The 25,777-nt window shown below is 37.5% G+C and overlaps 1 protein-coding gene across 1 annotated transcript; it reads right to left on the bottom strand.

Moving 5' to 3' along the window:
• Nucleotides 1-12,213: 12,213 nt before the first annotated feature.
• LOC149835946 (putative protein S-acyltransferase 9) lies at nt 12,214-19,687 on the bottom strand. Its single transcript, XM_090009679.1, has 5 exons — nt 19,393-19,687; nt 17,874-17,938; nt 17,547-17,606; nt 13,470-13,703; nt 12,214-12,777 (listed from the first exon to the last, which is right to left on the bottom strand). The coding sequence occupies exons 1-5, from the start codon at nt 19,685-19,687 to the stop codon at nt 12,259-12,261; spliced, it is 1,173 nt and encodes a 390-aa protein (XP_089865805.1). The 3' UTR covers nt 12,214-12,258.
• Between the last annotated feature and the right edge of the window lie 6,090 nt (nt 19,688-25,777).

Genomic DNA, 25,777 nt, shown 5'->3' with positions numbered 1-25,777 from the left:
GACGGCCCATAAATCAAATGATATGAATGGAGGCAATGATAGGCGGGAAAGGGAATTTTTTCTCATATATCCATTTTAGTTAGTTATAACATGGTATTTAGGGGTATCAACATAGTAAGACCCGAGTCCCTCCGATTAATACATGGACCCAAGTATAGTTTGTGAAATTTTATATTCGGACCTGACCCGGACAATTAAGAAGACCGGGGTCCCAACTCTGATTAATACATGGACCTAAATATAGTTTGCTAAATTTTATATCTGATCAGTGTTTCGATTAAGACCCACAATTTTTAAATGTGGAAATGGTACAAAATATTATTATACCGGGTCTGGTTCATGTAGTTTTTATCGGAATCGGGTATGGTTTCTCTTATAGTAGACCTGATTAGACTTGGGTTTGAACCCGATAACGTACCCAAAAATCTTATCCAAATCGGGTTCCACTTGGGTCCAAACTAAATCCGGCCCCCGTTGACACCACTAATGGTATCCTTTGCCACTTTCCAGGAGAATCAATGCATAGTGACATATGCTTAAAAGATGATAATAATGCCCACCTTTTTCTCAAGTCATTGAAATTTCTTTTCTCATGTTTTCATAAAACTAACAAAAAAATGAAATGTTTCTGAAAAATAATATTTGTAGTTGTTTAAATTTGTATAACCTAAATAAAGGATTGTGTTTCTTTATTTAAAAAAAAAAACTTGAAAACATCTCTCAATAAATTAAAATTTTGCTTACAAATTTAAAATATATATAGAGTGAGAAATGGTAACCTACTAGGATTCCCTACAAAACCTGTTAAATGAACCACAGCGGATCACCTTTACCCTTTGAATGCTTCCCTTCCCCCCCCCCCCCCCCTCTTGTGATGATCTTCCCTCAGGCGATGACCCGCCACCTCCGGCAGCACCGTCAACGGCGATGACCCACCGTCCTCCTCTTTCGTCTGATCTGGCAACTCCCACCCCTTTCGCCTGTTCTGGCGACACAATCGAGCCACCTCACTCCTCTTCATCTAATATGGTGGCACCCACCCAGCCGAGCTCGCCCTCCCCTGTGTATGATCCAGCGGCATCCACCCGAGCCTAGCGCTCCCCTCCTCTTCAATTGATTTGGCAACATCCACCCAACCGAGTTCTCTCTCTCTCTCTCTCTCTCTCTCTCTCTCTCTCTCTCTCTCTCTCTCTCTTGTGTCTGATCTGGCGGCACCCGCTGAAGTTGTGTTAGATTTTACCTTTTTACTTCTCAAATTTTTGTTATACTATTTATTTTTACTCATAAAATGAACTCTGCTGTAACAGAAATAGATTAGGGTTTTCAAGTTCCTTCATTCAAGGAGGAGATCTGATCGTCATATTTGTTTTCCATTTTTCCAGTACAGTAAGAAAAATCGGATCTCTTTCTCTAACGGGTTATCAATGTTTTATTTTCCACAGTGTTATCGTCGTCACCTGTTAACATGGTATCATAGTGACGCGATCTTTTCAATGATATAATAATATGATTCAATCATGGATCTGCAACTCTCCGTTGCAAGCACCAAGGTAATGCACAATTTAACTTGATAGGTAATCTCTTTACCCAAACTGTGTTTTTATCTTTTTCCCAACGTTGGATCATAAATAGGGGTCCTACTCATCACATGACCAACGATATGTCAAGTTTACATAATCCACATATAATTTATTGTCCACCTATTGGTCTACCAAACGGAGCATCTACTCGTGTGTCCCACGTATGAAATGTGAATATCTCTCTTAATCTCGTTTTGAAGAACATTTTGTATCCTTAATTTCTGATTCAATCTTTAGTCTGTCAATAAACTCATTCAAGATTTAAACTATAAAGTTGTTTTTAAAAACGATTGTTGTTGGTTTCATAACCCACACACGAAGACGAAGATTCTAGCAGGCTAACTGTATAATGAATTATATTTTCTCAAAATGGATGATATTTTTGCACTTAATGCCTCTTTAAACTCATTTTCTTCTTTATAACATTCCTGCTTAGGACACTTATCCAATTAGTAGACCAGAAACATTGATAAATTTTATGATGATTGATTATCATTTATTTTCCAAACAAACACAATCTCTATTTAGAAAATAGTTTAGTATCCACATTTGTTCTGTTTCATTTAATCCACTGTGACATATAAAGAGTATATCAAACCCCCTCATTATTCGAGACACATTATTTTTTCACTATTGTTGACGACTGTAGTTGCTTCACATGGGTGTATTTAATACGATATAAGTCAAAAACTTAAAATATTCTTCAAAGTTTTATCACCTTGATTTATAACCAATTTAACTCTCTTGTTTTAAGCATTAGATCTAATAATGGATCTGAATTTTTTTCAAAAGAAATGCAATCATATCTTAGTGAAAAGGGATAAATCATCAACAAGTTACGTTGGAACACCATAACAAAATGGCATCTTCGAACGTAAGCACAAAGATCTCAACATCGCTCGTACCCTTAGATTTCAAGTCAATTTGCCCATACATTTTTTGGGAGAGTGTGTTCTTACCTCTGCCTATCTCATAAATTGTCTTCCCTCCAAACCATTATTCGAAAAAACTCCTTTTGAAGTTCTTTATAATAAGAAACCTTGGTACTAACACATCAAGGTTTTTGTTTACACAAGTTTGATAGCACGGTTCAAAAATTGTATTTTTGTTGGTTATTCCCATGGTCAAGCTGCTTACAAAATATATGATATTGAAAAACAAGAAATATTTTCTAGTAGAGATGTGTGTTTTTATGAAAATATTTTTCATTTCCAAAATCAATGCAACAAAGACAATAATGAAAATAGTGTCATTCCCATGGTCATTTCTATGGATCACAATGTGGAAGTAGCTCCAAATTTTGTTCAAGAATATAAAGCTCAAAGTCCTTCAAAATTTTGAAATCCTAGAAATCAAAATTGTGACAATTAAATGCAACAAATCCAAATGTCTAAACATCACTCCTAGAAATATCTCAACGGAACATGCTTATACATTGCATTCATTTCATTCATTCAAAAATGAACATGCTCATAGAATTGCATTCATTTCATTCATTCATTCAAAAAATGAATATTCTCATATATTGCATTTATTCAATTTATTCAAAAAATAAATTTGTTTATACATTGCATTAATTTCATCCATTCTAAAATTGAATCTGCTCATACATTGCATTCATTCTGCTCATTCAAAAAATGAATATGCTCATATATTACATTTATTTCATTCATTAAAAAATGAGCATACTCATATACTGCATTCATTAAAAAATGAGCATGCTCATATGTTGCATTCATTATATTCATTAAAAAATGAACCTTATTATATATTGCATTCATTCCATTCATTCAAAAATAAAAATTTGCATCTATTCATTAAAAAATAAACATATTCATACATTGCATTCATTCTATTCTTCCAAAAACAGAATATGCTTATACATTGTATTTGTTCTGAAAATGAACATACTTATACATTGCATTCATTTCATTCATTAAAAAATGAACTTGCTCATACAATTATTTATTCATTCAAAAACTGAACTTGCTTATACATTGCATTCAGCTTTGCAAGCAACGACATCTGCTTCTGCTTTGTAAGCAATTAAATAAATGTCACCACTAAATAACATCGATTCTACATCATCATTGTCTAAAACATCTATTCAGTTATTTACGTTTGGAGAATAACTATACTGAAGGTTCAATAACTCTTTCACATAACTGATTTTATAAGACATCAAAACTTCAAATTCATTAAAGCTATTGTTTTTTAAGGCCAATATAAATCTTAAATTAGTGTGATAGGTATGGTAATATATTTTAACCCTTTTAGAGGCCATTATTAACTGTCGTTGAAAAAATTGACTACAAAGTATGAACTATGTTGCATAATATAAGATACGAAATGATGTTGCATAATCACACAGACACTTAAAGTAAATTATTTAATCAAATAAAAAATGGATTAGGCTATTGAACATGCAAAGATAACTCAAAAACCTTACAATTCTTCTACAAAATAACTAATTCATGCCAATCTTTAAAAAAAAATAATTGATTCAAGCTGTTGTTTAAAAAAATAATAACTAGTTCAACCGTTAAAGATGTGCTTACCAAAAAAAAACTTGTCGTCGATGGCTTTCTATGATGAATCATCATCGATGCATCACTGCCTATATTTCACCAAAAATAATCATAAAAAATTGTTGTTAGGGGAGCACATTGGGGACCATTGGTGAAAGACAACAAAAAATCCTAGTTTATGTGAAAATTGTCGAAGGTGTGATATTCGGTCTTTTATACAATGAAGGTCACATTTAATGCTCATACTGAAATATGCTAATAAGCAGAAAATTCATGTTGTATTCATCTCTAATATTTGCGATGTATTGAAAATATATAAATTCCTTAAGAAATCTACATATAAAGAATATATTCCCAATGACATGATTTGCGAAGTTAGTACCTAAGTTGTGAACTTCTTTTCTTAGTGTGAACTTTAAGGAAATTCATAAAATATTATTTGCCCAGTTTTCCCATATTTGCAGATCTCCTTGAAGATTAATTACAAAATTTGCACATATAGAATGAAGTTCACACAACTCATTGTGTGAACTTCTTGTAACTGAAACCTCATGAAAATTCACAAATATTGCAAATGATATTCGCAAATTTTTAAAGAATTAAATTCAAACCTCCACATATTTTTGTGAATGTCCCTACTAGCATTAAATGTTATGCTTCAATATTTAAAAGCGATAATTCACATTTTAGGATTTTTTTTCGCTGTTAAAAATGACAATAAGCATATCGTTAACAGATAAATAATAAGAGAATGATGTCATGACTGAGGTGAAAAAGATTTTGGAGAAGATATGAGGTAGAGATGTTGAGGTGATGAATGATGTTGATGGTACTCAGCCAAAGGAGAAGGCCCAATTGTGGAGAGTGTAAGGGAGGATGTTGAGAAGACTAAGGAATTCGAAGATGAGTCTTGGTGGAGCAGGTACATGCTCTGAGTTAGATTGCAAGATTCGTTGGATTCACTGGCTTAAGAGTCAAATTGTAGAGGTTGTGGCTTTACCTCAATCATTTGCTTGAGAGAAGAGAGGGTCTGTGGACAAAAATAGTAATTTGAATGGCATTGAAAGCCAAAGATTGAACCCCGTGATGTTAAGTCTTTCTCTATTTTATCAATTAATGACCCTATGCAATATAGTCCACCAAACCCAAGTAGGGTGCTTCAGAATTCATGATGTACATCTTCCAATTACATAAAGAGTCTATATGTCTCCCAATGGGCATGTGCAACATTCCAACCCTCCGCCTTTGTAAATGCCAAAACCTGAGTAAGATGATGATAATTTTCATGAAGTTTGTACTAAAGATCTTAGTGGGAATGAATGATTACATGAGCAAGTTTATTTTTTAATGAATAGAACAAATAAAAGATTATAATAGCAGGTATATTTTTTAATGAATGGAATATATATATATATATATATATATATATATATATATATATATATATATATATATATATATATATACAAGTTATTTTCATATGGATCTCACAAGTTTCGAGATGTTTCAGTTACACGAAGTTCGCAAATTAGGTTATGCAAACTTCACGCCATCTATGCAAAGTTAGATTGCGAAGTTTCAACCGTGAAAGAAATCACAAATATGGTTATGTGATCTTCGAACTATATATGCGAATTTAGTGAAATATTTGTGAAGTTTCTATAGGTTTCAATTACTAGAAATTCGCATATGGTTATGCGAATTCCATACTATGTATGCGAATTTAGTAGAATATTTGCAGCATTCTGAGGTTTAAGTTTAACAAGAGGTTTGCAAATATAGTTATGTGAACTTTGCATGGTCCACAAAAAAATATGCAAATCTACCTTTTAGTGAGAAGTGTGTTACCCGAGGAGCATACTAATACATTGCGCAAACTTCAGGTCTGCTATGTGAAGGATAAAATGATACTTTTAAAGCTGAACATTTGCAATTTTGGACATTGGGTGGATTTTAAAAAATTATAGGATTTTCAAGATACACATCATTTTCGTCGCACAGTACGGTCATTTGTGAGAAAGTATGGTGGGAAAACTCTTTTATAATCCCACTTACACATGAAACGAAAGGCCAAAGAGAAAGTCATTTCTCTTTGACCATTTCCCATAAAAAAATGGCATGTTTGTTTTCACTTTGAAAGAAAAGCCATTTCACACAAAAATGGCCCATGTTGTCAATAAAATGGGTGAAATGTTAAGCGTCAAGTTACTAATAGGACCTTGTATACCGAGGATGCTTTTTTCACACAAAGAAAGAATATGCATGAGCCTCTTCCAGAAAAACAAGGTGTCAATGAACAGTTCATTGCAATTGCTCCATAAACCAAAGACGTCTAGTGTTCTCAAACTAGAAGTGGTTTTCCAGTGAAACTCCAGCCTCTCTTGGCGGATATCAGAAAGGGCCGAAGGATTAAATTAGAGCATCCATGCGACATAGAAAGGATGCTGCCTTGCAGCCAAAATTAATCAAATTTTGAGAACTATGAGGACCATGAGCAACAACTAGAATCTAAACTCGTAATACCTAGCTAAGGTGTGGTTCATGCATAGTAGACCATGGTTATTGGACTACTTAGCATGTTTCTTGAGATAAAACAACACCACTCTGATCCCTGGTTTCCCTGGTATTGCCAGCTTCATTGTGATGGATAAGGTAGGCCCACCTGACCTAGATCCAGAGCAAATCCAGTCTGGGTATTAGCTGAAAAGGGGAAAAAGTGGAAATTATGGGAAAGAGAATGGGGATCTGACAAGAGGCTTCACCCCATATGCTAAGAGGAAAGGGGGTAGATGTTGGCCTGATGTTCTAAAAGACAAGAAGAATGAGGATGATGGAGACCCAAATGGCCAAGCCTTGCCAACAGAAGAGGTAGATGAAGTGAACAAAGAATCGTGTGTGGGAGTTGATACCAGTCACAACTCATACAAAGGATATCAAGAGGTTGGTCATATTCCACACATGATCAAGAAAATTAAAGAAGATTTGGAGATAAGCCATCTGGAATTATATGGGGAGATCACTGTCAATTATCTAAGGAATTGCAACTTAGAGATGAGCTTCAAACCCTTATGCACAGGAAAAAAATTGCTAAAGTGACTCAACCTCACAAATATAGTTATTATCATGAAGGTGGAAAGAGCGTGCAGGTTCAGTCAGTTTAGACCAATTAGCTTAGGTAGCTTTGTCTAGAAGGTCATTACTAAAATCATGGTTAACAGAATGAGAGGAGTGCTTGATAAAATCATTAGCAGAAATTAGATGACCTTTTTAAGAGGGAGGTCAATCCAAGATAGTATTCTCCTAGCACACGAGATAAAAGACTCAATGACATCATGAAGCCAACACTCTTCGAAAGTTTGGATTTAAGCAGATGTAGGTTGAGCTAATCATGAAATGTGTCAGCACCCCTCAGTTTGCAGTGATCATCAATGGGGAAGACAATCAGTTTTTCTCTAGTGGCAGGAGCATCAGGCTACTTATTCTTGCTGGTTATGAAAAGATTGACAAAATGGATGAACCTGTAAGCTAGGGAAAGAAGAGTAATCCTGGTTAAGATTAACAGTTTATCTTAACACCATAGCTTTTATGCGGATAACGCATTTTTCTTTCTACTGGATAAGAGAGAATCGATAAGGCATTTCCTCTTGTTAATGGAGAAATTTGAGAAACAGTCGAGTCTTTGGGTTGGTAAGGAGAAATCAATTTTCATTTCCTTCAACCCTTCCCACTTTAGGATAACCCATATTCAGCAATAGACGGGTTGGCAATCCAAGAAATTCTTCCCCTATTCAAAGGGAAGTTAAAAAAAAAAAAATTTGTGCAAAGTTAGTAGAGAAGTTCAAATCCCAAGTGAAGTGGTGGCACAAGAAAATCCTAGCCTTGGTGGTGAGAATTGTTCTTATCTGATCAGTCCTTGGATCTTATCCAATATTCTGGGTGGGCAGCTTTTGCCTCCCAACATCTATATCCAAGGAACTGGAAATGATTATATGAAGGTTTCTCTATGACATGAGTCAGAAGGATGCAGACACAATCATCCCATGAGTTGGAAGTAGGTAGGTAGGCCAAAGCTAGAATGAAGTCTTGGTATTAGAACTAAAGAAGATATTAATAGAGCTGCCTTGGCTAAGCTTGCTTGGAAACTCTGACACAATAGTAAAAGCCTATGGGTAGAAGTGGTGCAGGTCAAATATTTGAAAAAATAATCGATTTGGGTTCTCAAAAACAATGTAGTGGTTTTGCATGGATGGAGAGGAGTCAGATGGGGAGCTGGGGCATTTATTGATAGAGTTCAGTGGGAGGTAGGAGATGGCAGAGACATCAAGTCTGGTTTGATCCATGGATGGCAAAGATCCCTCTTATAAATTGATTTCCTCTCAATTCCCAGCTGATCATGTATGATGATTTGCGTAACATTACCGTTGAGCAAGTGGTCGACACAAACTCTTGACTGCAGCTAAAACTTGTAGATATCATAGTCTGTTTGCCACCCCAAATCATGAGAGAGGTGAGCAGCAGAAATGGTTCCCTGAGAGGAAGGATGCAGTCCTATGGAAGGCTAAGGAGAGGTTCTCAATGAAGAGTGCATTGAACCCAATCAGGAAGAAAGAGAAAATAGATAAGACTCTAAAAAAGGTTTGGCATAAGAAAGCTCCGCCAAGAGCGGCTATCAATCTCAGATTTGCCTTAGAAAATAGACTTATCATACGATCTCGCCTGAAAAAGCTTGAATTTTAATTTTCAAGCAGGTGTGAATTTTAAAAAAAGAAAGAGGGGGATGGAGACCACGTATCCTACGTTGCCCATGGGTTAAACAAGTGTGGAGGAGAGTGGCCACTTTCTTTGGGACAAAATGGAAGAATGCCAAGAATGTGAATGACGCTTTAGATAAGTAAACAGGTAGGAAAGTCAAGAAAAAGAGAGTTGAAACATATCCTTTCAGGTAGTGGTATGAAAGATATGGAAAGAGAGAAATGAATTGATCTTTGAGGCCAAGGCAAAAGCCCTTGGATAAAAGGTCAATGAATTATATATATGGAGTAAGGGACTCAATTTTGCAAATCCTTGAAAACTCAAGCCACCCGATGGCCTCTAGATGGAGATTGATGTGACAATGGAATCCACCCCTCCCTCAAAGATGCGTTAAAGTAAAGCATTCATAGCATATATATAAGTATGGTTGGCATATGAGATATGTGATGTGGTAGAAGCAGGATGCTTTACCTTGCAAGGGAAGTTGAAAGACACATGCTGACAGGCTTGGAAAAAGATTTTAGAAATCTCCAACTTAACCAGAAACATAATGTTAGAAGCGGGCGGGTTGACCTGTCTGGTGGGGCTTACACTGGACTGTAAAAGGAAGGGGGTCCAACTTGAGCATCCCCACCCATCTTGCAGACATGTTGTATTGCCGTCATAGTTATTTTTGCTCAATGTAAATCTAATTTTTTTGGTTAGAGATCTCGCTAGATTAGTTAGGGGTGGTATTAACCATTCTTGGAAGGACCACCCCCTGATTGGCACCCTTTAATGAATGGGTGATTTTGTATCTTTTTTAATTCAATGAAATGGTAGGGGTCAGACTAACCCCAGCTTGATTATAAAAAAAGAAAAGCACCCTGAGCCGTACGTGCACATACATCAAGAACATGGCAAAAGAATGGATAACAACGAAAGATCTCTCAGGAAACGACAAAGCAGGTTATATGTCCCCCCCCCGAACAGGGCAGTTAGCTACATCTCATGATCGGGGGTCCCAAAGAGCACCACGTATGTAAGCATGTGCATCTCGTATCCCCATGTTTGTCAGCATTAATTAGCGTTGGAGTTTGATGCGATTGCAAAGACTTAAGTACCCTCTCCTCCATTGGTGCAAAAAAAATGACGGTTCTTGAAAAGGAGTGGTTGTAAAGACTTAAGTGCCCCGAAGATGATTATTTAAGACCCAGTCTCTGCACTGCAGGATTATCCGAGAAAGAAATCTTCCCTGGAGGAGGCCATGAACATCAACCCTCTTACTCTCTCTCTCTCCCTTCTATTTCTGCTTCTGTGCACATCCATTAGAAGATCATACATTGCTCCATCAAGCACCGACTGACCTGCACATTGACTGTTGTGGAGCCTGATTCAAAGTTTTTACCCTTACAGGAGGAGGGTTTGGAGGCTCATCCCAGCGTGGGTAGCATCATTCAACTCTCACACTCTCTCTCTCCCTTCTATTTCTGCTTCTGTGCACATCCATTAGAAGATCATACATTGCTCCATCAAGCACCGTCTGACCTGCACATTTACTGTTGTGGAGCCTGATTCAAAGTTTTTACCCTTACAGGAGAAGGGTCTGGGGGCTCCTCCCAGCGTGGGTAGCATCATTCAACTTGAAGAGTTGTGGAGTCTGATTTAGAGTTTTTACCCTTACAGAAAGGGGGGTCTGAGAGCTCCTCCCAGTGTGGGTAGCATCATTCAACTTGAAAAGTTATGGAGTCTGATTCAGATCTTTTACCCTTACAGAAGGGGGGTCTGAGGGCTCCTCCCAGCGTGTTCATGGCCTTTTGCCCTTACAGAAGGGGGGATTTACATTTCGTAGAACACCCGTCACCGGAACGAGATGAACACCCGTCACCGGAATGACGGCTCCGTTGAGACCTCCTCGCTAGGGAGAAGAAGACGACGTGGTGGAGCTTCTGCTGGCCATCCTCAGCGCGACTGCACTGACTGGGTTGCTGTCGAGGAGGAGGGCGAGAACGGTGACTCTTAGCTTGGGCAATCTTTCTTTTGATGATTGTGGTTGTAATGTATCGTTGAAGTTAAAATGGGGAATGAAATGACAATAGAAATTGCTGAAAATTTACAGAAATAAACTAGACTCAATAACGAAGACACCACTTTTTACGGATTTGGAATATGACTTCCGATTAGGGAGATATGACTCTGACAAGTTAGTTCTAATTTGCGGAAGACACTACAAATCGCTATAGCGATTTGCGGAAGACACTACAAATCGCGGATTTGGAATATGACCTCCAGTTAGGGAGATATGACTCTGACAAGTTGGTCCTAATTTGCGGAAGACACTACAAATCGCTATAGCGATTTGTGAATCGCTATAGCGATTTGCGGAAGACACTACAAATCGCTATAGCGTTTCGCGATTTACGGAAGACACTACAAATACTACAAATTGTTGTAGGAAAGCCCGATAATACTATAAATCATTGTTGGAAGGCCCAAAAAAAATTTGGTCCGGAGGGCGCTGCCCCCCGAGCCCCCCACCAGGGGCGGCCCCCCCTGGACCCCCGCCCGCTGACCGGGATCCGCGCCGGGGGGGAGCCCCCGGACCCCCCTCCTGTAAGGGCAAAAACTCTAAATCAGGCACATAAGTAGAGAGAGAAGGGAGAGAGAGTGAGAGGGTTGGTGTTCATGGCCTTCTCCAGGAGGAACCCTTTACCTCTCTTGATTTCTTCTCTACAGAGAGAGGGTTTTACAGTGTTTTACGAAGAAGGAAGAAGAATAAGATGACGATGCAGCAATGTAGGATCGTCTGTTGGATGTGCACAGAAGTAGAGAGAAGGGAGAGAGAGAGTGAGAGGGTTGATGTTCATGGCCTTCTCCAGGAAGAACTCTTTGTTTCCCTTGATTTCTTCTCTAGAGAGAGAAAGGGTTTTACAGTGTTTTACGGAGAAAGAAGAAGAAAACATGTTTGTCCTTTTTTTGAACAGAAAAAGAAGACTTTGAAGAGTCAACATCATCCTCGACTTTCTGGATGGAGGACATGTTTGTCCTTTTTTTGAACTATTTGTTTTTTCTTTTTTGAATGAAAGGCATTTTTGTCATTTTCTCAAACCATCACTTTATGAGAAGAATAGCAATAAAGGGTACTTAAGTCTTTGCAACAACACCAGAGTCCGATGCAAAGTTATGTCAACATACACGAGAATACGAGCCCCATGTGCTTGTATACGTGGTGCTCATTCAAAGCCCCGAACACAGACGTGGGATTCAGTGAATCATCGGGGGCGAACATACACCACCCTCTCAATAAACGAGGAATCTTCACCCTATCAAATCAAGCACACAAGTCGTTGCTACATTGAAACAGAAAACAAATCAATACTAACATTCTTTTTTTTCTCTCTTTTTCAGTTTGCAAGATTTTACTTGCTTACAGGAGGAGAGGCCCCATCAACAGCAAACCTTCCACTCTCTGTGACCCGCGAGCGCAATCCAAGAACTTCTGGGGAGATCTCCGAGTTTTCGCTCCTCCTACCCCAACTTGAATGTCTGTGTGACCTGACCGGCATATCAGATGGAAGATGACCACCCACCCCTTCAAGTGCTGCAGGGCAGTTATCTGGACCAATATCCCAACCGGCACTGCTCCGATCTCGTATATCATTTTCCTCGAAGCTGCATTCAGAGACCTTGGATAGAGCACCACCAATCTCCAGATCATCTTCCACCTTAGTGCGTAGATAGTCAACCAGTTCTTCACTCTGTTTGTTTTCCATTGGAGATGGATATGGCTTCTGAACATCCTGCTGTGCCTTGGCACGAAATCGGTTTTTTGAAGGTGGTATACTAGTGCAGAACATCTCAGCAAAATTACTCAAACAGCCTTGGTCATACACATTAAGGCGGTTATCAGCTCGGTATCGGAGATTTTCATATGTAGTCTGAAATACATAGAAAAGTAACATTACAAAAAGAAAGCTTGAAGAACCATTAACTGCAACAGTGGGTAACAGAAAGAACAAACAAGAGCTTCTGTAGATTATCATCATCTATCCAGAAAATTGCAACTACATGTGATCCTAAACATCATGTGCATTATCCGCCAGCCAAGAGAATTAAGCCCAGCGCATGTCTAGGGTGAACGTCATAAAGCAAGCTTGCACACAGCACAACTGTTTTCGGTCTAACTAACAAAAAATGCATGCGATGAAGAACTAAGCTGCATCATAAAGGGAACTATAAAGATCCTAGTCCTACAGACACACCTACATTATTGTATCCAGAACTTCAGATATGGGAGGAAATGACTCAAACAATCATCTTGAGAACTAAAAAAATCAGTTATTTAGACTGTTGTAAAAGCAGAATTAACATCAACACAAGACTAATTCAAACTGTTGCACAAGTTGCTTAACGTCCACACAGGGACTATTCAAAGTTTCAAACTGTTGTATGAATCTAGACAGGAGTCAGAACTCAACCAACTGCTTGTTATCTTGGATAACTTCTCAAGCTGCCATGATAAAGCATGTTTGGAAAGTCAACTTTTAATCCAGTGAAGATGAAATTGAAAGAATATGAAAATGAATAGAAAGCCGGACAAACACAGTATTTCAGGATAGAAAGCACTGACCTGGTTGGTACCAATAAGATACAAATGGAACATCGTGAGACGTCCAACAAACCAAAGAGAAATGCAGCAGTAAATCATAAATATCAGGGATGCTGGAGAATGCCTGAGTGCGCTACAAACTGTGCGATAGTCCCCATCCATGAGAAACTTAATGTTCAAAGCTGATATTGCAAACACATATATGCAAAGCATGGTAGATGAAGAAACAAACATGAAGAAGTACCGATAGTTGCGCTACAAAGGGGAAAAAATAAAATAAGTAGCAGTATTTAGCATTGGAACTTGTGAAAAAAAGCAATTTCAACGTGAAGATGAAAAAATCCAACACTACCAGAAGTTGAAAACACCTAGAAGTTACTTCCTAGTCATAGCTCACAAGAACATATTGATAAGAGAGGCACCTCTTAAATATAATACTACAAATGAAAGAATAAACTAAACCAAATTAACTATGTTCCTAGAAAGTTATCTGAAACGCTAAAACTAGAAAAAAATAAAGGTCAACAAAGGACACAAGAGACAAGCCCTCAAACTAACAGCATGAATTTAGTATCTATAGTTTGCCAAGAAACTATTGGATGTTTCTCATTATTGTGAAGACGATCACCATCTAAAGCTTTCATGGTACACTGCATAGTTGATTCATTTCATCACATCCAAGCAACGTAGCAATCGACTCCTAAATATTTAGCCCTTTAAGGGGAAGCCTCCACACATCCATGAATGTGTGTCAGTATTGTCAGAGGAAAAGTATATGTTTGGGATATTTTTTGCTTTCTCTTGAATTCTACACATTCAGTCACCCTTCCAGTCTTCCATTTTATTTAATAAAGACTGGCATTGTTGCAACTTAGGGTTGAAGATGAATATCCAGCAGTTGAAACTGCTCCATATGCATGCACAGAAGACAGTTTCCCTCATATAATGCTGATATACACCATCACCAGAGAAATGTACTAACTAAAAATTACATGGAACTAAATTGATCTCTCCAACAAAATTCAGTACATTGAACTGTTAAAATCATGGGAAAATTTTCAAATACCCCCCCAAACTTTTCAGTCTAATTCATGTGCACACCAAAAGTTTGAAAGTTTGCAAATTCACACTAAAGTTTTTACTTGGGTTAATCAAATTGCCCCAATTATGAATTAATATTGGGTTGTTTTTGGGTTAACACTAACTCATGTTTTGAAGTTACCATTTTACCTCTACAACTCGTGAGAAAGAATTACTAATTTACCCTTATTTTATAAGTTTGACCGTAAGGCTGTCAATAGAATGAATTTAATATAAAAAATAATTAATGTTTGCAATGATGCTTGACCAGAGTTATCAGAAGCTTCTTAGATAGGTGGGAAGCTCGCTTCCCGGAAACTCGCTTCGGAAGCGTGATACTCCTCGCTTCCGAAACTTGATGAGAAGCTCGATTCTCCCACGCTTCTCCTATGCTTTCCACATGCTTTATTTATTCTTATTATATGTTCTCTTACTCCACTTTTCATGCTTTTTATGTGTTTTATCTAACTCTTCTCACTCACTTCCATGTGTTTTTGCTAAAGTAGTCATCATTTTTAGATTTTGTTAAAAATTTAATTCTTACACTAAAAAATCATGAAATTTAATATTAGTCACTTTTATTTTAGTTTTTATTTGTGTTTTATTTTTATTCTCATTCAATTCTTATTTTTTTATTCCTCGCTTCCTGCCTCCTATATATTTTAAAATGTGTTGCTTCTCGCTTCCGCTTCCCATATCGTTTCCCGCTTCCTAGTCTGATAAACTTGTGCTTGACCTGGTAACCTCTTTAACATAAAAGATGATATTAGCCAGTACACCAAATACTTATTTGTTAACAATTTCTAGAAAAAAAATCATAAAACCATGTATAAATATTCCAGCAAGCCAATCAAACAATAATGACCCGAACCACTGATAGCGCATTCAGATCTGTGTTTGCCATGTGTGAACATGACTTGGCAAAACCTGAACCCAACAATTTATTTTGTTATCAGATTTTGGTAGATTTTGATGGGTCGGGTACCGGACCCATTGACAGCCCTAAAACCTATTAACATAACAATGACTGAACCCACTAATAGCACAACCAATTCTATGTTTAGAAACTTGAAACTTAATGCATACCAAACACTGACCCAGTTGTACTATTAGTGGGTTGGGTCATTGGTGGGTTGAATGGTTTGCAGAAATTTACACATAGTTATATAATTTTTTTTTGTTTGAATTATCAACATTTGTGTATTTGGTATAGCGGTTAGCATTTTGTTTTATGTTAAAGAGGTCATGAATTCAAGTATCATTTTAAATGGTAGGTCCTACGGTGCAAACTTTAAAATAAGGATAAATTAGTAATTTTATCTCACATATAAGGATAAAATGTAATTTCTAAACATGAGTTAGTGTTAACCCAAGAACAACCCAACTTTAATTCATGATTGGGGCAATTTGATTAACCCAAGTAAAAACTTTGGTGTGAATTTGCAAACTTTTAAACTTTTGGTGTGCGCATGAATTAGACTGAAAATTTGTGGGGGTATTTGAAAATTTCCCTAAAATCATCTAAATTTCTAAATTGTTACATACATTCTTATTTGAATAGGTTGGAGATAGTTTTCACTTGTAATAAGAGTATTTGTTGCAAACTGCAGATTTTATTTCTTCATGTTTTGCAGAGTCCGGGTAATATTATTGCACAAAAATTGTGCATTAAGCACCCTATCGCCCTCCATCAGGTCCTGGGCCCCACACCTGACAGGCCCTGTCCCTAAGATGGAGGGCGATCAGGTGCTTAATGCACAAATATTTGTGCAATCATATTGCACCTGATCTTTTCACTGTTTTGCATGTGGCAGATGCAAAATGTGATTCCCAAGTGAGAAGAGATCGTTCTAAGTTGCTTTGTCACCTTTCAAACTTTTGATGCAAATAGGCCAAGGTTGGGGAGAATTAATCAACTCATTCATAGGTGTCAACATTGTTCCCTTCTGTTTTTGGACATAAATAGGGAGAATTATGCTGATGTAGTTAAAAGCTGGGCTTATCGGTAGTTCTAAGTTATAGATCATCATGAAACTAGGCCTGACACAGTTTTCTGGGAAGTAATTGATTTGTTAAGCTAGTAATGCTTTCACAGTGTTTTAGACTAATTATTACTTATGATCATAGTCACAAATATGGGCATCGCCTATATCTCAGCAAGGCTATTTCTCGCGATATTATAGATTTGATGATAAATCTCAAGAAAATCTGGGGGCTTAAAAAATATTAAAAAATGACAAAAATAAGAAAATATCATGTTTAGATAAAAATACATAAATAGTAAAAGAAATAAGTAAAAAATGTAAAAGAAAGAAGAAAAACATATTTAAAATGTAAAAAAATAAAAACAGTAAAACTAATTGATAATATCTCATGACATTATCAATTTGGCGATATTTTCAAAATATCACGATATTTTCAAAATACTGCGATAGTTTACCTATATTATAGTTTACTGAATTTACAGCAATAATATCGCAATATTTTGAAAATATTGTTGATATTTGTGATTATGCTTATGATAGTCACTTCCAAAAATCTAAAAATTTGCTATGCTACGGTACATAGCTGCTATGTTCATGGAGGCAATAACAGTTAATACAACAGGGAAATTGGGAAATATTCAAAGTACCTAAAAGAGACAGCTATATCAGGGGATTGGTATGAACGGTTCATGGATCAGGTAAGAGAGAGAGAGAGAGAGAGAGAGAGAGAGAGAGAGATCACTTTCAAACAAAGCAAAGGTATGCTTCCTTGACCTATTTTACTAGAGTTCAGACCTATGTCACATGTATACAGATATGTGTGTGTGTGTTATGTTGTTGATGATAGTGAGGTGAAAACTGTATCTACATTGGAGATTTTTTTTTTAGTTTTAATTTTATAGTGTTTGACCAACTGTTTCGCCTAAAAATGATGGTCAAATGAGTTGAATATGATTATAGACAAAAAAGGGGAACTGTTTATGAGAATCATAGTAAAATAATATTCTGGTTGAGACAAAAATGGCTTGGATACAGTCAAACTGTGCTGGATACGGTTTGACGGTATCTTGTCCATATTGGAACCATATCCGACCTGTATCAGCACCAGTATCCAAACCATATCCATTGAGCACGAGTACAGTGGCCAAAAGGTAATATCCTTGTGACATTGGTTCAGATTAATTCTAAAATATGTAGAAAGAAAAAGAATGAGCAAACAAAAAGAACTTCAGTAAAAAGAAAAGACAATGTAGACAGCCACTGAATAAAATGGAGTCCAAAACTCCAAGGTAGTAGCAAAAAATTACATGTTCCTTAATGATGAGAAGAGCCACATACTTTACTACACAAAGTTACAAACCAATCCAAGAGCAAAAACACCAGCCATGTAGATAAGCTGAAGCATGAACCTTCCTTTGCATATGGCTGCATGTTATGCAAGTATTTTCCATTTAAAATGCACATTTCGAAACATCTACCATGGTTATAAGCCCCTATTTCCAAAAAATTTACCTTATTCTTTTCCAATCTTAGTCCTGGGACCAACCAAAATTCAGCAAACATGCAAAGTCGCTCACCTTCACAACTAGCAAGTAAGCCTTACTCTGTTCCATTCATGAATTTTACAGGTTTTCCTTATGTAATTTTGAATTGCCTCCATTTTCCGGAAAAACAAAAAGAAAAAGAAGAATTTGGAAAATTGCTTCCACAAATAGAAATTTTGAGCCTCTTTAGATTTTAGTTTTTACATCATTCATAATCCAAACATGTTATCTCTTTCTAGAATGACCCAATAAAGCATCACATTTCTGTTAGAATGGACCACCGTACACGTGAAGTGCAAGAAGGAAGGAGGCAGGATGAAAAGAAGGGCTGCGGCAGCAAAGGGAGACTCCTTTCTCTCAGGAGTTGTGCCCTATTCCATGTATGTATTTATATAAAAAAAAAGAAAGTGGGTTGGATCAATTATGATTTGGATCCATACCCGAATACATTAAAATTACATATTACATCAGAAACAGAAAACCTGATCCATATTAGAGACCCAACTTCAGTTTTATGATACAGTCTTAGTACCCTCCCTCAAGTTCCCCATATCATATGCAAAACTTGATTAAGAAATATCTAGGTTCATATGTGAAACGATTTAAAACCATTAAACAATATTCCAAGTCAAGGAATGATTTATTAGGCAAAGTGGATGAGCTTCAGGACTAAATGTTACAAATGGATATAAATGCAATCATAGTTTCCTAACATACAAGATCTAGATAAACAAGACTTCTAAGGAATAAGGCGCAAATATGAAGCCAGGATAAAAAATAGTGGCAACTTAAACCAAAGTGGTATGACCCCAAATCTCACTAGGGACCATGCCCAGCTTTAACATGAAGAAGGATTAGGAGCAATGAGAGAGAGAACAATGAAAGGCCACATCCATTCAAGCTGCCTATGATTTTGTATAAATTGTTCTTGAAAAATACGGCTTACACATGAATGTTAGTGTGCACGAGTGCATAGATGTGTGCATAAGAATTCCGGATATGAAACTTTCATAATTCATATGAATCAAAAGTTTCTCATTAATAAAATCATACTTCAAAATTACTTCACTATGCTACACTTCAAAAATAGAACTACCATTTCATATGGATTCGAAGTTTCTCATTACACGTTTCTTCAATCAAATTCAGCAAATACACTTAAGGGGTGCTAGGACAAACCCACTTGTCTGCAATGTACATTCAGCCCCTTAAGAGGTAGCATCAAAAAAATCACACTGAAAAACTCCAGAAATTGCTAACAACATAGAAACCAAATACATAAAGAGCATCAAAGAGGAATTATCTCAGTAAAGCTGCCAGTAGAAAAGTCATTACATTGTTTCCCTTCCAGCTCTGATACACGAGGCCGGCCATAGGGTTTCTGCACCCCACCCTTCCCGTTCCGAACTAAAAGCACTTCTCTGGAACAGATATCTCCCAACTCTGTAAACTTCTTACGGCTCCCAATCCAGATCTCCACAAAAAAACCACCATAATTCAAACCACCAAACACCAGATCCACATAAACATTACAGAAAACAGCAACTCCCGCACGCTCCAACTCTGGAAAACCATTCCACGAAAATCTACTCCGCCAAACCAAGCACCGGAAGAGCCAACAACACCCCATGGCATCAAATAAGTAATCAAATCGTGGCGAAGAGAACCCAAAAACCGAACCGAATGTTCCCAAGGAAAAATAAATAAATAAAACATCGAAATTTTCCAAGGAAGAAACAAAAAAGAAGTTACAAGCAAAGTGAAACGTCAAACAAGCTAACCTAGACAATCTCCTAAACCAATGTTTAAAGTTTACCCTCCGAAGAAAAAGCACCAAAACAACACGCAAACTAATGCGTTAGGAAAAGCGTTAACTGGAGTGAAGAAAAACGAATTGTGGGTTCAGTGAAAAATCGGAGAAGAAAAAGAAATGATTGCAGGTTCACAAGAGAAGAGAGGCAAAAGGAAGGTTCGAAGTGGTCAGTGGAAGTACTAACCTCCTTGGGAGCAATGTCGAGTCGATTCGAGCCGAAGCCCGAAGGTCTGCGAGCAAGAAGGCTCGGTGGCGTACGGCCAGTCACATATATATATATATATATATAGATAGATAGAGAGAGAGAGAACATTGACCATTCAACGTTACCAAAATACATGGATGAGAGAGAAACATAGTTGTAAGACAGCCCACAATCTAGATGGTGACTGTGTACAGACCAAACCCCGTCTCTACCATGTAATTGAAGAGCCAGATACACATCAGACACCCGTTGGCGAGAAATAGAATTTGATGCCCCTGAAGAAGAGGGTAGAAAAAGGAAGAAGGACGCGGAATGATGTTGGGCTGAAAAGGGCGATGGTATACTCAAAATAAAGGAGTAAGCAAGACATTTATTACTTTGACGCAACCAGACGAGCTTGGCATGTACAAGCTTAGTGTACAGGCTCGGGTCGAGCTCGGTTCTTACCAAGAGGTGTTTCACCCACCACTTCAAGATCAATGGATCTCATTTTTGTTTTCATTATCTCAACTACGTCAAAATCTATGTAAGCGATCCAATTAGAAAGGAACAAATCCAAAACCCCAACTTTACGAGAAAACAGTTACCTTATGCCTGGGTCTTCTGGTTGGCCAAAAAACCTCCTCCAGAGCCCAGCAGTCCCCGAGAGAAAATAAAGGTGCTGGTTGGCTATCCTGCGAATGAGAGTCTGTTGAATATGAATAAGATCCAACTTGTTGTGATCCGGTTTGACATGGGTATATCATAGGGTGGAGTCATAGGACAATTGTTACAACTTGACCTACATAGAAACCACTGATAGTGGTAACCACCCATTTTAGCCTCTCACTTCAAGTTTCTTTCATAAGCCTATAAAGGGGCTTGGCTGCATGATGAGAATAACAAAGGTATATCCTCTTTTTTCATATACAGGGTTTAGGGTCCTGCTCACCGTCGACCTAGGTTGAGGGAACACTGAGCACCCGCACGTCGCATCCATGGCGTTTACTGTTACGTATTTGCATTCTAGTTTATTTTTTGCAAATACACCAACAATGGGTTATGGCTTTCACTGCACATATGAGTGTGTCGGCGTTCGTGCTACACTCGTCGGACCCCTCATTGTCTGTGCATTCTGTCGAATGGATGCCGGAAGAGAGGATTTGTTCCATGCGCACCATACATGTCTGGAATAAAGAGGATCATCCCGGGAAGCAGTGGAGGCTACAATCATAACCGCCCGTGCCAAGCCAGTGATGCAGAGCGACGCAAGCGGGATAGAGCGGGGCATGGAGACCCATGCCCTCATCTTCCCGGTGTTGGTGAGCAGTCGGGCGGCATTCGATAGCCGGCGGCTGATGATGGTTATCTACAAACCATAAGAAAAAAAAAACCTTTACCTTTGATTTGCTAGCGCCGATGGGGAGGAGTCGTCGAGGGCACAGTGTCGGTGATGACACGATATCGCTGGTAGCTTTCGTCGGCGGGATCACCGACGTCGGTGGTCGCTTGACGTCTTGTGGCGACGTATCTATAAAAAAAATAGAGTTTACCCCCTTTTGGTTTCTCCTTTACCAGGCGTTGTTGGGAAGGAGCCGTCAGGGGTGTCACCGCAGACATCGCCAGGGCAGGGTGACCTTCGTCGGAGTGTCATCGTCAGTTCGACGACATGTGTCATCGTGCCCCTCTATAGTCGGGCGGGGTGGAGATCGCCATCACTGACAACTGTCAGATACGATGGAAGTCACCGTCGCCGGTGGCCTTTCGGCCGACCGTCGGTGTCGGTGTCGGTATCGGTATCGGTGACCGTTGGGTCATCAACGGGCTATGTGGGTCATCGAGGAGCAACGGGGTGGTGGTTTTGGGTTTCTGAGAAACCATCTCAAAAACCGAAAAGCCTTAGCCCTATTAATAGACTTTGTTTTGGTAAGTCAGATCGGGTATTCCGATCCAGTAGCAGGGCCCGATCCAGACTCATTTGGGTGGATCGGGTCTGCCAGTATATTGGGTCGATCCTGACCTAGGATTAGACCTGGACCCATTAGTGTTCTGGATCTGGGTCTGATATGGGTCAAGCTCGAGTCCTGTATGGATCAAGTCAAACTCGTATCTTGTTTGGATCAGGTCAGACTCGAATCCTATATGGATCGGGTCTGACCCGGATCCTATGTGGATCAGGTCCGACCCGGATTCTGTGTGGATCGGATCTGACCGAGATCCTGTGGGAAACAGATCCGACCCAGATCCTGTATGGATCGAGTCAGACTCAGATCCTGTATAGACCGGGTCCGCTCTGAATCCTATTTGGATCAGGTTTCGCCCGGGTCCTATTTGGACTGGGTCAGACCCAAATCATATTTGGATCGGGTCAGACCCAGATCTTGTTTGGACCGAGTCTTATCTGAGTCATGTTTGGACCAAGTTCAACCCAGGTTTTTATTATGGATCAGATCTAGATCCTAATTAAATCGGATATGATCGATAACAGGATCCAGACACTATTTACACCTGAATCGGATTAGTAACTGATACGTTTCTTTTCATAACCAATTTTGAGCCTTTTTTAACTAGTTCTTTTCGGTTTTTCATCGGTTCTGAGAGGTAGAGACCCTATTTTTATAAATTCATGAAAAGACAGAGATTTTCTCATTCAGTTTAGGTTGCATGAGCTTTTGTTCATGTTTTTTATCGGTTCATTAGGTCCAAAACTGGTTTAGACCCTTAGATGACCGGTTTAGAGCTGTTTCAGACCGGTTCAGAGTGTTTTTAGATCGGTTCTAGCTTTGAGACCTTGGGTTTTACCCATATGAGCTTGTTTTTGTTATTTTTCATGTTTTATAAGTGTTCATTATTAAGAAAGAATGACTTATGCATGTTAATTTATGTGTTTTATATTAGTTAAGTTATGTATAATATTTTTAAGCATGAATTATGATTAAATTCATGACATTTTATCATCAAAATTAGTTTATATATATAAGTTGAAGCATAAACAAATATTTTGACGATATAATATATATTTTTGTTATGAATATACATGAATTAACATGTGTGCATGAGCATGCTCAATAATATGAATATATTTTCGATAAAAGATCTTGATTGACCGATTCATGCAAATCATTAAAGTGTTCTGAGTTGTGTTGAATAAAGATTCTTTAAATCGTATCAAAATTTGTTATTATGATTGTGTGTCACTTTATGAAATAACGACTCTACCCAAAGGTAGGTAATTGTGTTTCAAATTCATATTGGGTGTAATAATATATGTGTATTCTAACCCATGAAGCATGTTTGTACCCAAAGGTACAATATTGAATTGCCTCTGGTTACGTGATCTGCTAGTTTCACCAACTTAAGTCTATTCCTTGTTAATTGAAAAAACAGAGCAACTATGAGTATTGTCGTTTCCACCAAAGTGAGACGATAATGACTCAACTATGCTTGTCTAAAAAAAGGTCAATAATAAAGGGTTTCACTTTTATCTTTTCATCACAAGTCTCGTCTCAGCGATAATAAAGTATTTTTTTGTTCTTTGTTGTATCAAATTATTTTCTTATCGACGGTTCTACTAACATTCTCGTGTTGGACAAATCTATTTTTTTAGATTGAAAAGAAATAGTGATGTTCACCTTGCGTTATATAAACCTTGACTTGACCCTTAGAACTGATGAATCTCCCATTCTTAAAGAGCAGAGCACAACCGAACAGAAGATTGCATCTGAGAAGTGAGAGCGCTCGAACAGACTTAGCATATTGCTTTTGCAATCTTGAGTGACTAAGAACATTTGAGACATATTCCTCACTGCATGACAGTAAAGGATTTTTTGAGAGCCATTGAAGCTAAATTTGACAGTTCTAATAAGGCAAGGGCCAGTACATTTATGTCCAAACTGGTATCTATGAAATATATTGGTGATAGTTATATCTGACAACACATTTTGGAAATGAGAAACATTGCATATCAGCTAAATGACATGAAGTTCGCTATTTTTTATTCTTTCTTATTCTATCTGATTTTGACCTCGTTGCCTACTCAATATAAACCCTTCAAAATCTCCTATAACACATATAACGATGAGTGGTCTTTTAATGACTTCTTGGCCAAGTGTGTTGAAGAGGAGGAGAAACTGAAGGTTGGAGGGTGACAAATGCACATATGGCCTTTCATAAAGAAAAATAAGGGCTGGGGGCCAAAGAAAACTTATTTAAAAAAGAAGAATAAGAAGAAAGTCTTTGGGAGAGTTCTAACCATCAAATGAAAGCCAAATGACAGGTAGGAGGCTTTTTTATAAATTGTTTCTTCTGCAAAAAGAAGGAACATAAGAATGTGGACTGCTTGAAGCATAAAAAATGACTTAAAAATAAAGGTAATAAGTCATTTGTTTCTCATGAGTGCAATTTAATTCATGTTTCATTGAATAGTTGGTGGGTTGATTATGGTGTCATGGTGTACATAGACAACTCTTTGCAGGCATTTCTAAACAAAAGGGAACCAACAGATCAAGAAAGAAATATCTTTTCAGGAAATATGATGTGTTCGCATGTCAAGAACATTGGGACCTGCAGAGTTGTATTGTAAACATGATTCATTTTGGATTTGGTTGATACATTTTATGTTTTATCCTATGGTCGGAACCTGATTTTAATTTTGAAACTTGATAATTTTGGCTTTAGTTTTAAATTTGAAAACTCTAAGCTTGTTATTATAATTTTTTTGTTAATGTAGGTTCTGCATGTGTGTGTGATGGTTTTTATCGGTTAAAAATTGAATTTCAAATTTCAGATTCAGGAATCCCATTTTGTTGAGAACATAATGATTGACAATAAATATGGTCTAAAGGAAGATCAATCCTATTTGTTTTGGCATCGAAGGTTATAACAAATCTCGAAAGAGAGAGTCCAAAGACTTATAAAAGAAAAAATATTTGAATCTTTTGATTTCAAGGATATAGAGTCATGTGTTGACTGCATAAAGGCTAAGCAGTCTAACACGTATAAAAAAGATGTCAAACACAACAATGAAAAGTTAGAGATAGTGCATACGAATGTTTGCGACCCTTTTTCACAGTGTTATAAGGATAAAAAACATTTTGTCACCTTTATAGATGATTACTCACGGTATATGTATCTCTACTTATTATTTAAAAAATCAGAAGTCTTTCAGGTTTGTAAGGACTTCAAAAAGTAGAGAAACAAACCGATTAAGTTATTAAGATTGTCAGGTCTGATAGATGATACCTTATTTATCATATATGTGCATATGGAGATGCCCAGTAGAAGTTAAACTTTATAACCCACATATAAAATCCTTTGATTTTAAGACGACTAGTTAATTTTTCATTGGTTATCCAGAAAGATCAAAAGACTTTAAGTTTTATTGTCCATCTTGTAGACCACAGATAGTGAAAATAGATAAAATGAGATTTCTCAAAAATGGTTCTATTGGGATAGATGTATCTCAAAATATTGATTTTGAGGAAATGTAGGATTCAGGTTCCATAACTGCGAAGGATAAAGACCAAGTTTTTCTTGTCATTGTCCCTTTGGATAATTTCATGAAAACCCCGATTAATGAACATTAATCCTAAATAGAGCAAGTTGTTGATGACAATATACAACAACAACACGATACAAAAGTTTATTTTGAACCACTTGTAGCACCTGTATGGAGGTCTACGAGGACTAAAAAATCTGCTATCCATTTGGACTATGTGGTGTAT

The sequence above is a fragment of the Nuphar pumila genome, chromosome 6, assembly GCF_984573655.1.
Source record: "Nuphar pumila chromosome 6, dmNupPumi1.hap1.1, whole genome shotgun sequence".
Classification (NCBI taxonomy): Eukaryota; Viridiplantae; Streptophyta; class Magnoliopsida; order Nymphaeales; family Nymphaeaceae; genus Nuphar; species Nuphar pumila.
Note: the sequence above shows the minus strand (reverse complement) of the source record. Positions and strands in the feature narration are given on the sequence as shown.